This window comes from Scyliorhinus torazame, chromosome 8 (genome assembly GCF_047496885.1).
Source record: "Scyliorhinus torazame isolate Kashiwa2021f chromosome 8, sScyTor2.1, whole genome shotgun sequence".
Classification (NCBI taxonomy): domain Eukaryota; kingdom Metazoa; phylum Chordata; class Chondrichthyes; order Carcharhiniformes; family Scyliorhinidae; genus Scyliorhinus; species Scyliorhinus torazame.
The window spans coordinates 148,699,227-148,716,679 of NC_092714.1; the positions used below are offsets into that span (position 1 = coordinate 148,699,227).

General features: G+C 45.6%; 1 protein-coding gene across 4 annotated transcripts in view; it reads right to left on the reverse strand.

Moving 5' to 3' along the window:
- Positions 1–9,807: 9,807 nt before the first annotated feature.
- Positions 9,808–17,453, reverse strand: part of pir (pirin) — a 173,147-nt gene continuing 165,501 nt past the window's right edge. For all 4 annotated transcript variants that reach the window (XM_072514344.1, XM_072514346.1, XM_072514343.1 and 1 more), the window contains one exon: positions 9,808–10,635. In XM_072514344.1, coding sequence (XP_072370445.1) covers positions 10,511–10,635 — 125 coding nt within the window. In that variant the 3' untranslated portion in view covers positions 9,808–10,510. The remainder of the gene's footprint in view (positions 10,636–17,453) is intronic.

Genomic DNA, 17,453 nt, shown 5'->3' on the forward strand with positions numbered 1-17,453 from the left:
GATACACTGACTTCTCCCAGGCAAACCCTTTCCCAACACAGGATTGACTAGCTAATTTAGTCATAAGGACTCTCCAATCGGACAGGGAACCTATTATCTCTCTGCAGATAAGAGATCAACATCACCCATTTGTAATCGACACTGGAGCAGCCATGTCTTTGGTACAATCAGAACTACCACTATCCGACCACACGCAGCATTTGTCGGGGTCCCAAGGACAGGTGTGTGAGTATCCTATCTCTGAACCTGTGACATTAGTTTGTAGTGACTACTGGATTGGACTGTAACTTGTTGGCCCGAGATTTACTGTGTATCTTCCAGCTACAGGTAGAGTGCGGAGACGAAGGGGTAACGGTTCAATCATGGAGGATGAGACAACAGTGCTATATTTCTATCACCCCCCAGTGGTGGACGTTAGACATTGAACATTCACTGCATCATGTTACCCTGGCCTATGACAGAAACGGACAAAACAGGGTGTTGGAGGACAAATACCGGCTGTTAATTGGGACCGAATGGCCAGTCAAGGTTACAGCCATAGTCACGGGAAAAGAAGGTACAGCCGATTTTGTTACAATACCACCACATTTATGGCCACAGTCAGTTTCGGTAAGCCCTCATATTACACGTCAGGTCCACGACCAGTACCATGCCAAGGATCTGGGGCCTATGGAAAGGAGGGCAGTGGATCATTCAGATCCAACAGAGAACGCACTTCAAGTCACGCCAGACGGCACTGTCATAAAATATTTTGAGGTCCCTGAAACGATTAACACTCGACTGCAGCATCACCGGGAACGTGATGTTTTGGAATGTGTCAATCCACAGGTCTGGGCGGAATACCCATCACAAGTGGGAAAGACAAATGTTACACCTATTAAGGTAACGATTAAGGACCATGTAAAGCTGCCTTCCATTCGGCAATACCCCCTGAAACCCCAAGCTGCCCCGTCTATAGACAAATTAATCCGAGAGCTGTTGCAACAGGGTATTTTGGTCCCTTGCCAATCAGAATGTAACACCCCCATACTTGCTTTGCCTAAACCAGCCAAGCCAGACCAGTACCGATTAGTACAGGATTTACGTTCAATCAATGCCATCGCACAGCCGTTACATGCTCTCACTCTCCAACAGGATATTACGGTGTATAGCTCCCACTCGGTCATCGCACTACTGAGGCAATTGCAGACTCAGCATCTTAACGCAGCTCGTCAGAATAGATATGAGATATACCTTTTGAACAATCCACGTCTGACATTTAAACACATTTGTACCACTATCAATCCAGCCTGTTTTCTTAGTGGTCCCCCTGTCCATGAAGACGCACCTGGCCACGGCTGTTTGGTCTTGATTCAGGAAACTACCACAATAAGGGACGATTTGAGTGATATTTCGTCAGAACAACCTGACATGATTATGTGTGGTCAAATATCCCACCGGGGTTTAGTTAATGACCTACTACAGGCCCTCCTTATGCCCGCGCAGATTTCCGTCATTAAATGCGCTCATTAAAACTACACAAACGGTAAGACCCCAGTTGACGTTGGTAATGAACAAGCAGATTGTGCAGCGCGGACAGCCGCACAAATTCAGCAAGTGATGGTGCCTAAAATGTTAGGTCAGACTAAACGTTCTGCAATAAATAGGTCTGCCTCTGACAAGCCAATGCCAACCATCCAAGACATCATAAGGTTACAGGAGGACGCTCCTGAGAGTGATAAACAAATGTGGAAACGGTTAGGTTGTACATATGATTCTGTTTCCTCTTTATGGACCACGCCAGCACATCAGACTTGTATGTCTGATGTACTGGCTTTATGGGTCACTGAATGTGTACACTTTGCAACTCATTGTGGGGCTCGGGGGACTAGTGATTTGTTGCTGGACACTTGGTGGCACCCTAAAATGCAGGGGCTGGCTCAGAATATCAGCACTCGGTGTTTGATTTGTCAGCAATATAACACCGGCAAAGGTATCCCTTGTGGTATGGGGCAAACCCCGTTGCCCAGTGGTCCCTTTGAGACGCTCCAAATGGATTACATTGAGTTGGAAAGATGTCAATGTTATAAATATGTTTTGGTCATTGTGGATGTGTTCAGCAGATGGGTTGAGGCGTATCCGACTATCGATAATAAAGCTGCTACTGTGGTTAAAGTTCTGATGCGGGAAATCATTCCCCGGTACAGTATACCAGCTCAGTTAAGTTCTGATAACGGGCCTCATTTTCTTGGACAGATTAACCTGCCTCCCTTCCCCAGTGCTATTTTACAGGTGTGGAGCATGATGGGGTGGCTACGCACCGCCTGTGTGATCTTCGGCCTCACCTCGCTTGGAGTGACATCGGGGACGGACATGGAAAAGGGACATATTATCTACATTTGTAACCCCAACCAAACTACAAGGACATTTTGTTTATGCAGAGGTGATGTTCTTCGCTGCCCCTATATACGAGGACATGGTATCGACTCATGGAAGGTCATTAGGTTAACGGAAAATGCAGGACTCATGAAGCAATTGCACCGGTCCCGGCGATGGGAAGGGAACATTACATGGACATTGCCTTGTTTTTGGAGTACATGTAAATTTGATTTTGGATGTGTTAAGATTGGTGCGATAAAGGTCAAATCAGACCGTCAGGAGAGAGTAGGAAGAAGTTGTGGGAGAGAGAGGGGGACTAGAGAGAGGATGGGGTGTGTAAGGAGGGGAGTACAACTAGAACGTAGGTTATCAGGAGATACACTTAATTCATTTAGAGGCCAAACTGAGGAAAACCCGGGTAGTATGAATCTCTTTTACCAGATTTACCACCGCTTGTATGGCCAGGGACGGGTTGTCTGCTACCCGAACCCCGCAGCGGTGTCTAGGTTATTTTCTGTTTCACCGCTTTGGGGCACTCCCCAAACGGTGGTTCATTGTCAGCATTCCGAGCCACCGCCCGAGCAAGTCACTCTTCCTTACGATCTGGGTTCAGCACCACCGGCTATTTGCCTTCCCCTTCCTCGGGATAATGCCCACTCACAGTATGATAGGCTGCAACGGTGGAGAGCGTACATACCTAGCCACTTCACTCCCAATAGGGATTCCCGGTCGTACGAGAATTGTTTCAGCAGTGAAGGATACGGCTGTTTGCTGGTAGAGGTGGAAACGAATATAACATGTCTGTTCCCCACCTGTACGGATAGGAGGTGTCATATCACCCAGGCGTCTGGCCAATGCGTTTGTTATAACACCACCTGCGTTCCATTGAATGCCGGCCTCCAGCTCCTTTGTGGCTGGGCGAATGTCTCTCAAATCACTGTTGGGACTAGGGCTTTCCGCATTGCTAGGCGGCCCGAATGGGCGTTTCAAAGCTGGATAAACTGGGCTACTGGGGGAATCCCTGCGCAACCGATATACTGATTGTGACGCTATCCTGTACACGGAGCAAGGATACTACTTTTTATTTAATGGCACAGCGATCAATGTTTTGTCACCCCATTTCCCCGCCAAATTGCTATTGGGACTCTAGTCCCTACCACAGTCCCCTGCCCCTCGGCGTGGATGCTGCATAATCAGTTAGCACGCCGGGCAGTCTCAGCTGAATTCTGCGAGAACTGGAAACAACTTCAGGTTCTCGCACCCAACCAGGGCCACTCAGCCGGGTGGGGAATTCTGAGCGTCTTGTAGCTGCGGTTGTTTGCGATGCAGAACCGGTATGCTCTTGACTATCTTCTGGTCCGTGAGGGTGGGGCATTCGCCATATGGGGCTGTTTAGCACAGGGCTAAATCGCTGGCTTTGAAAGCAGACCAAGGCAGGCCAGCAGCACGGTTCGATTCCCGTAACAGCCTCCCCGAACAGGCGCCGGAATGTGGCGACTAGGGGCTTTTCACAGTAACTTCATTTGAAGCCTACTTGTGACAATAAGCGATTTTCATTTCATTTCATTTCAAGTGTATCATGGCAGTTCAAGACTTAACCGCTAACCTCACTAAATTTATGGATCGTATACGGGATCACCTGGACGGAATGCAGGATCCTGCCTCTTGGGGTAACTGGGGATTTGGAGGTTGGAAGTACTGGTTGATAAATATGGCCATGGATTTAGCAGTGGCTATTGGCTGCATCTTTGTGGGCCCAGCCATCCTTAAATGCGTGATGGGTAGAATGCGGGGTGCACTGGAACAGATAGACGCCCCAAGAATCTTGGCTGTTAAAATCCACAAGAGTGCAGCGGATGAAGGGGACTACTACAGGAATTGGAAATGCAGCGACAAATCTTTTTAGATGAGGGACCGTAGCTATGGGTTGAATAGTTCGGTTATCATGAAATGATAAAAGGAGGGAATGACGAATGTGATATAAAATAGTTACTTTAGAGATATTAGTTACTGTAATGTAAACATAGGCCGGTCTGATTCTGTTAGTTCACAGACAAAGGATTTCAGAACGCATGGCAAAGCAAGGGGCAGGAGTGTCCAGATAAGGAGGAGAAAAGGATGCTGGGTAATAGGAGGCCAGAGGAAGGGATGAGAAGTGAGCCAATCAGGATGTATGGCCAGGTCAGGAGGGGTATACGATGACCTATGGGAATCGTGTATGTGAAACTTGATGCCATTTGAATGTATTTGCAGAAATCCCTTTGTCTCCTTCTTCATTCGTTTTCCCGGGGTCTAGGAGACTAGTTCTATGTCCTGTGCCTGTGTGAAATGAATCAGACTTGCAAGTCAAATAAAATAACTAATGCTGTACCTGCAAATCCATCTCGACTTTTATTAAGGCCAGACTGACGGGTAAAGAAATTTATATTTGTCAGTCTGAAAGGGTGGTGAAACCTGGATGACTAATCCAGTGACTTTACCACCATCTCCCCTCAGAAAAACTGGTATTACAATCCCAGCTGATGCTACTGCTGAACCGGAAGGTTCCAGGATGAAACCCTGGCTGAGTAAACAGTAACTTTTATCTTTTTTTATAAAGGTGGATGAACAGAGTCACTGGTCAAAAGAATAAAACATTTATTAAACGTGTAAAAGATTGACTATAAATACAATACTCCTTCACCCCACTTATATATTTTTTAAAAATATGTAACGTGTCCAATTCTTTTTTCTTCAATTAAGGAGCAATTTAGCTTGGCCAATCCACCTACCCTGCACTTCTTTTTGGCTTCTGCGGGTGAGATCCACGCAGGCACGGGGCGAATGTGCGAACTCCCACGGACAGTGACTCGGGCAAGGATCGAACCTGGGTCCTCAGTGCCGTGAGGCGGCAATGCTAACCACTGCACCATCGTGCTGCCTAACCCCACTTATATTTTCACAGATTTTAAAGGATAACACAAGTTACAAAATATATCTTGTACTATAATGTTCTCAGCAAGTACACAGTCCCTGTAAACCAACCGACCAACTGTGGTTAGACACCCCCCACCCTGAAACCATGTGACAGATTCCACTCAATGCAACTTCTGTGAATTTCTCATCAAATTCCCCCAGATGATTACCACACTGTGAGCCAACAGGGCTCACTGGAACACTGGCTTCCACAAAAGTGTTTCCAAACTTCATTCTTCTCCCAAACAAAGCTTTATCTCAGATGCTTTTACCAAGAATCCACTTCCAGATTGCAATCTCTCCTTTCAGTATTCCTTGGATTGCCATGTACATTCAAGCTTCCACACAACCTCTCAGGTACCCAGCCATCCAAACAGAACACCACTGCTTCACAGGCAACACTAAGGTCACCAATTTAGGATTACTTCAGATATCTGGCTTCTCGTTAACCAACTTACCCAGGCCTGCATCTTTCAGCTCTGTCTTTAACTGGGAGCCTCTCTCTTCCACTTTTTTTTTAACTTCAGTGAGCAGCACCTTGTTTAGTTGCCAGTTCCTTTGTTCCTTTGACTTCAATCTTCCTGGGACTTCTCTTTTATTCCCTGGTTTCTGGAACTACGTATTCTTTAACTTCTGGGACTTGTTTTCTTGCCCTTACTCCATTGTCCTGCTCTTGTGGCAGTTTCTGTGAGAGATGCTTTCCCCCCAGCCACCAAGTTTAAATTGCTACTGGGTCAAGAGTGAAACTAAACTCAAAAATTATTTCTAACCTCAAGTGGCTCCTGGTTGCTAAGCAACATCCTAGTCTTGTTTTAACACTTGTTTACTTTCACATAGCAAACCCTCTAATCACAAATGCAGGCACAGTTTGCGACAAAACTAAATCCAAACACCATTTTTTTTAACATGAATCTAACCCTTTCGTACACAGGAACACAAAATTAAACTCACTTAAAGCTTTACCTTATTTCTAATGTTCAAAAATATAAATATTGATTACTTACTACCTCAGTTTTCTGATATTAGGCCTCTTTAAGAGCAGGAAAAATTAAGAGGATATTTAATAGTGCTGTTTGTAATTTTTGGGGATTTTGATCAAGTTAACAGTGAGAAACAATTTCCTGCGGCAGAACAGCCAATAACCAGAGGTACAGATTTGAGATATTTGTTAAAAGGGCCCTGGAATGCAGGGGTGATGAAGAGAATTATTTTTTTACACAGTGAGTTGTTAAGATCTGGACTACATTGCCTAATAGGACGGCGGAGGTAGATTCAATAGTAACTTTAAACAGGGTATTTGATAAATATTTGAAGGTGGAATATTTGCGGAGCTGTGAGGAAAAGAATCAAGGGAGTGGAACTGGAAAGTTCTTCAAAGAGTTGGCACAAGTATGATGGACTGAATGTCCTCTTTCTGAGCTGGAAAATCCTATGATTCTTTTGTTATCATGTGTTTCCAACTCAGAGTAATATCAAAAGGAGCCTGAGAGTCGGTTACCCAATTAATTCCTTAGCATAGGTGACAAATTTCTTGCAGACCAATGGGCAGAATTTTCTTATTATTTGGTAGGGTGGCGCAGAGGAGGTTTGCTAGATTGATTCCAGAGATGAGGGATTTATCTCGAAGAGAGATTGAGCAATTTAGGCTGATACTCCCGAGAGTTAGAAGAATGAGAGAAGATCTTATTGAGGTACATAAGATAATAAAAGGTATTGACAAAGTAGATGTAGGGCGGATGCTTCCTCTTGTGGGGCAACCTAGAACGAGAGGCCATAGCTTTAAGATAGGGGTAGCAGATTTAAACAGAGATGAGGAGAAATTATTTCTCTCCAAAGGTCATGAATCTGTGCAATTTATTACCTCAGAGTGCGGTGGATCACCAGGATATTGAGTAAATTTGAGGAGGTAAACAGATTTTAAATTAGTAATGGGTTGAAGGGTTATGGAGAACGGGTAGTAAAGTGGAGTTGAGGACGAGAGGAGATCAGCCATGATTGTATTGAATGGCGGAGCGAGCTCGAGGGGCTGAATTGCCTACTCCTGCTCCTAGTTCTTATGTTCTTATGTTCTTTGGGCGCAAGGCAATACAGAACAAAGGTGTCATTTCTAATTTTGCTCACTTCATGTGACAGTCCTATCAGTTGCTCTCATTCCCTGGAGCAAAGAAGATGTAGGTCAGTGTTATATTACTTGGAGTAATATTTGTTACTCATTTGTTTATGCTGAGTTTTACTTGACTTTGATGATGATGAATACTCGAAGTCGTCCAGTGATAACAAATAATTTATTGAGTAACTAATCAATTAACTTGTGAGTTTGATTCTTCAATACTCTTACTAGTAGTCAAATTAAACAAGATAGAATTAGATTAACTATGAATAATATACTTTGCACTCTAAGCTAACTATACACTTCTGTTCTCTAGCCACAACACACCTGAAGAGAGCGGGAAAACAGATGGAATCGCATGTAGATCATAATACTGACGTTGTTGCATTATGGTTTGATCTTACTCAGTACACACAATTGATCTGGATTGCTGATTTGCAGTGTGGGTAACGTTGCTCTCACATCACCATTGAACAGCATTTGAGCCAGAGACAGCCCTGAGCTTAATGGTGAGGCTCTATATGAAAGCAAAGCCAAGTAAATATCGGATTGCGAATCATTTGCCTTGCTTATTAGTTGCTTTACAATGTGCACACCCTTTTCCACTCTGCCATTTGACTGAGGTAAGTGTGGACTCGAGGTGATATGGTTAAAATTGTATTGTTTGGAGAATTTTGTCCACTCCCAGCTCGCAAAGCAAGGATCATTATCGGATATAACCGTTTGTGGAATCCCATGTCTCGAAAAGGTCTCCCTACAAGCCTTAATTACTGATGAGGAAGTGAGATCCGGAAGTTTCATCACTTCAGGAAAATTGGAGTAGTAGTCTATGATGAGAACATGGGGTTGGATTCTCCCAAAATGGGGCTATGTCCCCACGCCGGCGTAAAAACACAAGTGTTGTACTCCTGAGTTTCCAGAAACAAATACCAGGTGATTCACGTGCATTCAGGGGGCTAGCAGGGACCCGGAGTGCTTCACATAGATTCGGCTGCAGATGCCGGCTTCCGCCCATGCGCATGGCGGCGGCCTCCTGAATTTGATTGGGAAATTATTTACTTGCACTGTCAATGTCCATTCACTGTTGGAGTCAACAATTGAGGAGCCTTAGTCTTTGCTTGAGGTTCCTCAATTATGTCTATGATTCCTATGAAGAAAGTGTTCTCCAAGGAAAAATAATCCTCTTTGCCTGAAAAATCTTTCTTGGATTTGTGATTTTCCATTTTATCAATGCAGCAAACATTGATATGTTGTTGTTTCAGTTTTTGAGGCTGATATATCGCTGTGATTTGCATTGGGAAGCAAAATGATTAAGCTTGGAGCACTTTAAACATCTTTTCCTTGTGCAGGGCAGTTCCCCTCTAAGTGGGCGTTACCACAGCGGTGGCACGTCAAGACGTCGTCTCTCCAACGCATTATGCACGTTCGCGCATGCGCAGACTTCTTCTCTTGAGCCCCGCATCTTTGTGCGAACTGCGCATGTCCCGAGCCGGAGTGCTTGAATCCCGCATTTTTGTGCGAACTACGCATGTCCCGAGCTGGAGTGCGTACACGCAAGATAGCTGCCATCCAGAATGTGCTTCTTTGCTGCCTGCGACACCATTTTTACACTCTCAACCTCGTTGTGGACTTTTGCGCCCTTTTTCCGGTGATAAAACTCCAAATATTGATTTTTGCTTTGCTCATGCGAAATCCATTTCTAGATCGTAATTTTGAGCGTTAGATCGTTTTGTCTCAATAATGCTTCTCTCAAGCTTTCATCCTTAAGTCCGTAAACAATTTGATCCCTTATTAAAGAATCATGCAAATCAGCAAAATTACAAGTTTGTGCTCGCAGTTTTAAGTCGGTGACAAAGTTTGTGATCAGTTCGCCGTTTTTCTGTAACCTCGTATGAAACCTGAAATGCTCCAGTCTGCATCTTACAGTGGTCATCAAATTTCACGATTATCACACTAAATTTGCTTTTGTTCTCTCCTTCAGAAAATATAAAGGAATTATATATCACTACAGCTTGCTGACCTGCCATTGACAGAAGCCGTGCTATTCTTCTGACTTCAGAGGCAGTATTTAAATCATGTGCTTCCAGATAAAGTTGGAACTGCTGCTTAAAGAATTTCCTGTTTGAATTTAAATTACCAGCAGTTTTCAGCTGCCGTGGAGCTTGAACATGGTCCATCGAGTTGATTGGTTGTCGAGGATCCGATTGCTGCGAAGTCTTCCACAGTTGAATAGTCAGTACTGGAATTTTCTCTTTTCTTGCCTAATCTTACTAGTAATCTTTCTCAAAGTTAGTTTCCTGTTATATTACTTGGAGTAATATTTGTTACTCATTTGTTTATGCCGAGATTTACTTAATTTTGATGATGATGAATACTCAAAGTCGTCCAGGGATAACAAATAATTTATTGAGTAATTAATCAATTAACTTGTGAGTTTGATTCTTCAATACTTTTACTAGTAGTCAAATTAAACAAGATAGAATTAGATTAACTATGAATAATATGCTGAACACTCTGAGCTAACTATACACTTTTGTTCTCTAGCCACAACACACCCGTAGAGAGCGGGAAAATGGATTGAGCTTTATACTCCCTGTTAGTGTTGCCCTCTAGTGACCTTCTGACTGTATTGACTACAGATTAACCCCTCATGTATATACATATACAGAGATCACTACAGTCAGCAGCCCAGTTGTAGGTCAGGGCAATTGAAATCGCCAGGCAAAGTGCCTCCTCACAAGTTCCGATCATTGGAAGGGATGAGGCAGGCAGTGCACCATAAATGTACAGCTAAGGGCTCTTTCTAAAATCCTTGCTTTGCCATTCAAAGGTTGTCACATGTCATAAAATCATAGAATGGCAGAAGGAGGCCAGTCAGCCAATATATCTGTGCCACCTCTTTGAAACAGCTCTTTAATTAGCCAGAGGATAAAGTACCCTGAATAAATTGGGAAGTATTGAACAGATAACTAAAACAAGGTGTTAAATAAAAGTATAATCGGATTCAGATATGGGCTTTAATATAAATGTGTTCTTCATCAAGCTAGTAAACATCTTGCTTTTAGCTATTTCTTTTTTGTTCTGATTTTATATCTTTTTCGAAGACAAAGCTTTCGACTTCCAGCCTTTTGCTTTTTCAAATCCATTTTTGCCAGTTCTATAGTCTTCTAAAGCTTCAGCAATTTCCTCTTGAGAATTCATCACAAATGGACCTGGGCACAAAAAAGGAAATTCTTTAAATGCACTTTATCAATTCTTTAGTTTATGTGAAATGTTAAAACAAATCTCTTATTGCTGCAAAATACATGTTGTTGAAGCTGATCGTCTTGCACTCATTAGGACAGTTCGCAATGCTAATAGTAAAGGGAACAACAATTTATACTGCATGAGAAGAGAGTGTTGATTTGCTGGTCAGTGTGCTTTGATTGGTTGAGGCATTGCCATGGAGGAACCCTCAGATAACAATAAGCTGCCAAGTTTTTGTTCAAATTCAAACCAGGCAGGTGGACTCTGATTGGTCAAGTCAATGCCGTGGGGAATGAACCAGGGAATGGCTGTCCTCAAAACATTTATTTAGTTGAAAAAGGCACAATGCGTGGACCTGTTTCTTCTGTCTGCAAAGAACAGGGCCCTGTGTGTGAATGTTGAAATAAAATGAAACGAAATGAAAATCGCTTATTGTCACAAGTAGGCTTCAAACAAAGTTACTGTGAAAAGCCCCTAGTCGCCACATTCCGGCGTCTGTGCGTGGAGGCTGATATGGGAATTGAACCGTGCTGCTGGCCTGCCTTGGTCTGCTTTCAAAGCCAGCGATTTAGCCCTGTGCTAAACCAGCCCCAGAACCACATTGTAACTTCTAGCATAAGTGATCCGCAAGCAAGCCCGACTGATAATCTTACATTGATTGCCAGCATAATTTTTAGCACAATCAGGATTGTTAACAAGTGTTGTCAAGTTGCGGCACCATATCTAATGTTGAACACTAGTTTTGACTTTTGCACGCATGGGCTGGTTGGGTACGGTTTGTACTCTGTTGGAAACAACAATGCTGTTTGATACGATCTGCTAATCACTGGGATGTACGGCCTACATACCTGGCATCACATTGGCATTGAAATTCACATACCACATTACTCATTTGTGTAAACCGCAGAACGATTCTTTTGGTTTGACGGTAGCATCCTATTAGTGGGGAATACCACTCGTGTTGCTAATGTATAGTGGCAACGTGAAACAGCTAGCTTCACCTGTTGCTCAACATTTTGAGTTACTTTAACATTCTGAGGTAGACTGGGGAATTTGCAAGACTAAAAGTGACGGCCTTCGATCCCTTCATAAGTTTGTGTGATACATTTTGAGCAATGATCTAATCAGGGTAGCCATTATCCTACAGATACCCTTGATGTGCCCTATTTCAGCATCAGGCTTGCACGGTGAGCAAATGGCTCAGGCCGGATTTGCAAGACTGTCGATAAGGTCAATCCTGTAGCATGTGGAACTGTAGGTATCCTAATGTGAAGATGGGCTTGTGGTAGGCAAAACCCATTGGCAGATTTCTCAACTAGTACATCAAGGAAACAAAAGTAATTCGGCTGCTCCATTTCAAAAGAGAATTTGAGCACAGGATGGAGCCCATTAAGGAGTGTAAGGAAATTCTTACATGCAGCTGCGGATTCAAATAGCGCAAACGTATCATCTACGCATTGGAAATTTACAAGAGGTAATAGGTTGGGTTTCATTCCATCAAAGGATTGATCGAAGATCAAGACCTTTGGTCCTGAAAAATAGACTGTACCCAACCAACCCATGCTTGCAAACGTTTAAACATATTGTGAGATATTCTGGCTGTTGACATCAGCGGGATCTTCTGGTCCCGCCGATGGCACACCACTACCATGGGTTTCCCGGCAGTGTGGGGGCGGATTCAATAGGAAATCCCATTGACAATGGCAGGACCACAGGATCCTACTGCCGGTCAATGGTGGGCTACCTCCCACTGCCGAGAAACATGCCATGGGAGAGGTCAGAGAATCTCACCCATAATGTCCAATATTAGATGTGATATCACAGATGGATAACATTTGTAAAACAATCCTGATTGTACTCGGTATTACACTAACAACCAATTTAAGATTGTTAGTGTGGCTTACACATGCTACAGGCTACACATATATAGAGTGGCATGGTAGTGCAGTAGTTAGCACTGTTGCTTCACAGCGCCAGGGACCCGGGTTCGATTCCTGGTTTGGGTCACTGTCTGTGCGGAGTGTACACGTTCTCCCCTTGTCTGCGTGGTTTCCTCCGGGTACATCGGTTTCCTCCCACAAGTCCCGAAAGACGTGCTTGTTAGGTGGATTGGACATTCTGAATTCTCCCTCAGTGTACCTGAACAGGCACTGGAGTGTGGCGTCGAGGGGATTTTCACAGTGACTTCATTGTAGTGTTGATGTAAGCCTACTTGTGACACTAATAAAGATTGATATTATATATTCATACACAGGACCCTGTCCTATGCAGACAGAAGGAGCATGTCCACACATTGTGGCTTTTTCAATTGGACAAAAGCTTGAGGGAAAGCCATTCCTTGGTACATTCCCCATGGCAATGCCTTGACCAATCGGAGTCGACCTGCCTGGTTTAAATTTAAACATAAGCCTGGCAGTTAACTATTCTCTGGTGCATCCTCCATGGCAATGCCTTTGGTCAGTCAGGGTCCAATTGCCAACCAATCAGCACTCTTTTCTCAAGGAGAGTAAATTGTGGTTCCCTTTACCATTGATATTCTTGCAAACTGCCCTGATGAGTGCAAGATGAAAAGCTCCAAAGCATTTCTTCGCAATACCCAAGTTCTGTGTACCAAATCTGTTTTTATTTCTAAACTTGGCTCATGAAGGTTTCTTCACCAGTGCCCCCTTCAATTTAAAGAAACACAGAAAATGTAGATAAATCCAGGTGCTGAGAAAAGAATGATTACTGAACAAGATACTGATACTATGTTTATATTTTCTATCTAAAACCTATTGTGATATAAATCCTTTTGGAATGACTGCATGTTTGTTCAGTTTGTCCTGTTTGCTTTCTTGTGTTCGGATTTGTTTTAAATTGCCTTTCTCTCTGCACAGAGAAAAGCACATGTGACACCATAATTCTTCTGTCAATTTCTTTTTAAATTAATTTTTACAGGATGTCGGCTTTTCTGGCTAGGCCAGCAGTTGTTGCCAACCCTAATTGCCCGTGAGAAGGTGTTGGTTAGCTGCCTTCTTGAACCAGTACACCCACAGTGCCGATCGGGAGGGAGTTACAGGGTTTTGACCCAGCGACAGTGAAGGAACGGACAATATATTTCCAAGCCAGGATGGTGTATGACTTGGAGGCGAATTTCCAAGTGGTGGGGTTCCCATGTATCTGCTGCCCTTGTTCTTCTGGATGCTAGTGGTTGTGGGTTTGGAAGAAGCTACCTAAGGAGCCTTGGTGAGTTCCTGCAGTGCATCTTGTAGATGGTACACACAACTGCCACTGTTCTCAGTGGTGGAGGGAGTGAATGTTTGTGGAAGGGGGAGTGATCAAGCGGACTGCTTTATCATGGATGGTGTCGAGCTTCTTGAGTGTTGCTGGAGCTGCACTCATCCAGGCAAGTGGGAGTATCATATCACACTCCTGACCTGTGCCTTATAAATGGTGGACAGGCTTTGGGGAGTCAGGAGGTTAGTTAGTTACTTGCTGCAGGATTCCTAACCTCTGACCTGCTCATGTAGCCACATGCCAAGACCAGTTCAGTTTCTGATCAACGCCCAGAATGTTGATAGTGGGGGATTCAGCGATGGTAATACCATTGAATGTCAAGGGCTGATGGTTAGATCCTCTCTTGTAAGAGATGGTCATTGGCTGGCACTTGTGTGGCGCAAATGTAACTTGCCACTTGTCAGCCCAAATCTGGATATTGTCCGGGTTTTGCTGCATTAGGACATCTGCTTCATTATCTGAGGAGTTGCGAATGGTGCTGAACATTGTACAGTCATCAGTGAACGTCCCCACATCTGACCTTATGTTGGAAGGAAGGGCATTTATGAAGCAGGTGAAGATGGTTGGGCCGAGGACACTACTCTGAGGAACTCCGACAGTGATGTCCCGGGACTGAGATGACTGTCTTTCAGCCACCACAACCATCTTCCTTTGTGCCAGGTATGACTCCAGCCAGCAGAGAGTTTCCCCCCTGATTCCCATTGACTCCAGTTTAGCTAGGGCTTCTTGATGCCATACTCAGTCAAATGCTGCCGTGGTGTCAAGGGCAGTCACTCGCACCTAACCTCTGGCATTCAGCTCTTTTGTCCACGTCTGAAACAAGGTTGGAATGAAGTCAGGAGCTGAGTGACCCTGGCGGAACCCAAACTGAGCATCCGTGAGCAGGTTATTGCTGAGTAAATGCCACTTGATAGCACTGTTGACCCCTTCCATCACTTTACTGATTGAGAGTAGACTGTGAGGGTAGTAATTGGCTGGGTTGGAATTATCCTGCCTTTTGTGTACAGGACATATATGGGCAATTTTTCACATTGCCGGGTAGATATCAATGTTGTAGCTATACTGGAACAGTTTGGCCAGGGGCGGGGTAGGCTCTGCAGCACACGTTTTCAATACTATTGCTGGAATATTGCCAAGGCCCATAGCCTTTATATTATCCAGTACCTTCAGCTATTTCTTGATATGATGTGGAGTAAATCAAATTGGCTGAAAACTGATATTTGCTATTTTTCCATGGAATTTGCAGTGCAGAAGGAGGCCATTTGGCCCATCGAGTCTGCACCGGCTCTTGGAAAGAGCACCCTATTTACCGCCACACTTCTACTCTACCCCTGTAATCCAGTAACCCCACCTAACCTTTTTCTTTTGGACACTAAGGGCAATTTATCATGGCCAATCCACCTAACCTGCACATCTTTGGACTGTGGGAGGAAACCGCAGCCCCGGAGGAAACCCACGCTGACCCTACTTGCAGTAGGCTTACATTAACACTGCAATGAAGTTACTGTGAAAATCCCCTCGTCGTCACATTCCGGCACCTGTTCGGGTACACAGAGGGAGAATTTAGGATATCCGATTCACCTAACAGCACGTCTTTCGGGACTTGTGGGAAGTAACCGGAGTACCCGGAGGAAACCCACGCAGAGAGGGGGGGAATGTGCAGAATCCACACAGATAGTGACCCAAGCCGGGAATCGAACCTGGGTCCTGGAGCTGTGAAGCAACACTGATACCCACTGTGCTACCGTGGTGTGCAAGTCGTCCTGAGTTGTAGCCTCCCCAGGTTGACACCCCATTTTGAAGGTATGCTTGGTGCTGCTCATGGCATGCTCTCCTGCACTCTTCATTGTACCAGAGTTGATCCCCTGGCTAGGTGGTAATGGTAGAGTGGGGATATGCCGGGCCATGAGGTGGAATACAATTGCGCTGCTGCTGATAGCCCACAGCGCCTCATGGATGCCCAGTCTTGTGTTGCTAGATCTGTTCTGAACCTATCCTATTTATCAGGATGGTAGTGTCACGATTGATGGTATCCCCAATGTGAAGAATGGACGTTGTCTCCACAAGAACTGTACGATGGTCACTCCTACCGATACTGTCATGGACAGATGCATCTGTAGGTGGCAAGTTGATGAGGATAAGATCTAGTATGTTTTCCCCTCTTTTTTTGTTCCCTCACCACCTGTCGCAGACCTTGTCTACCAGATATGTCCTTTAGGACTTGGCCAACTCAATCAGTAGTGCTGCTACCAAGCCACTCTTGGTAAATGATGACCCCCATCCAAAGTGCACTTTGTGCCCTTGCCACCTTCAGTGTTTCCTCCAAGTGGTGTTCAACATGGAGGAGAACTGATTTATAAGCTGATGGTGGACGGTACATGGTAATCAGCAGGAGGTTTCCTTGCCCAGGTTTGACCTGAAGCCATGAGGATCCAGAGTCGATTTTGAGGACTCCCAGAGCAACTCCCTCTCGACTGTATACCACTGTGCCGCCACCTCTGCTGGGTCTGTCCTGCCATTGGGGCAGGACATATCCAACGGTGGTGAAAGTGGTGTCTGGAACATTGGGCAAGATTCTCTGCAATCGGCGCGATGTCCGCCGACCGGCGCCAAAAGCGGCGCGAATCAGTCCGGCATCGCGCCGCCCCAAAGGTGCGGAATTCTCCGCATCTTGAGGGGCCGAGCCCTCACCTTGAGGGGCTAGGCCCGCGCCGGACTGATTTCCGCCCAGCCAGCTGCCGGGAAAGGCCTTTGGTGCCCTGCCAGCTGGCGCGGAAATGACTTTGCCGTGCGGCGCATGGGCGGGAGCGTCAGCGGCCGCTCACGGCATCCCCGCGCATGCGCAGTGGAGGGGGTCCCTTCCGTCTCCGCCATAGTGGAGACCATGGCGAAGGCGGAAGGAAAAGAGTGCCCCCATGGCACAGGCCTGCCCGCGGATCGATGGGCCCTGATCGCGGGCCAGGCCACCGTGGGGGCACACCCCGGGGCCAGATCGCCCGTGCCCCCTCCCAGGACCCCGGAGCCTGCCCGCGCCGCCTTGTCCCGCCATTAGAAAGGTGGTTCAATCCACGCCGGCCGGCGTGGGTTGACAGCGGCGGGACTTTGGCCCATCGCGGATCGGAGAATCGCGGGGGGATTTCCGCCGACCGGCGCGATGCGATTCCTGCCCCCGCCGAATCACCGGTGGCGGAGAATGCGCGACACGGCGGGGGCGGGATTCACGCCGGCCCCCAGCGATTCTCCGACCCGGTGGGGGGTCGGAGAATCGCGCCCATGATTTCTGAGTATGATTATGTTAGGCTATTGTTTGACTAATCTGTAAGACAGCTCTCCCAACTTTGCTCAACCCCAAGAGGAGGACTTTGCAAGGGTTGGGTTTGTTATTGCCAGTGCCTTGGTCAATGTCGGGTGGTCCGTCCGGTTTCTTTGCTTTTTGTTGACTTTGTAGCGGTTTTTATACAACTGAGTGGCTTTGAGGTAATTTGCCATGCATCTGGAATCGCATGTA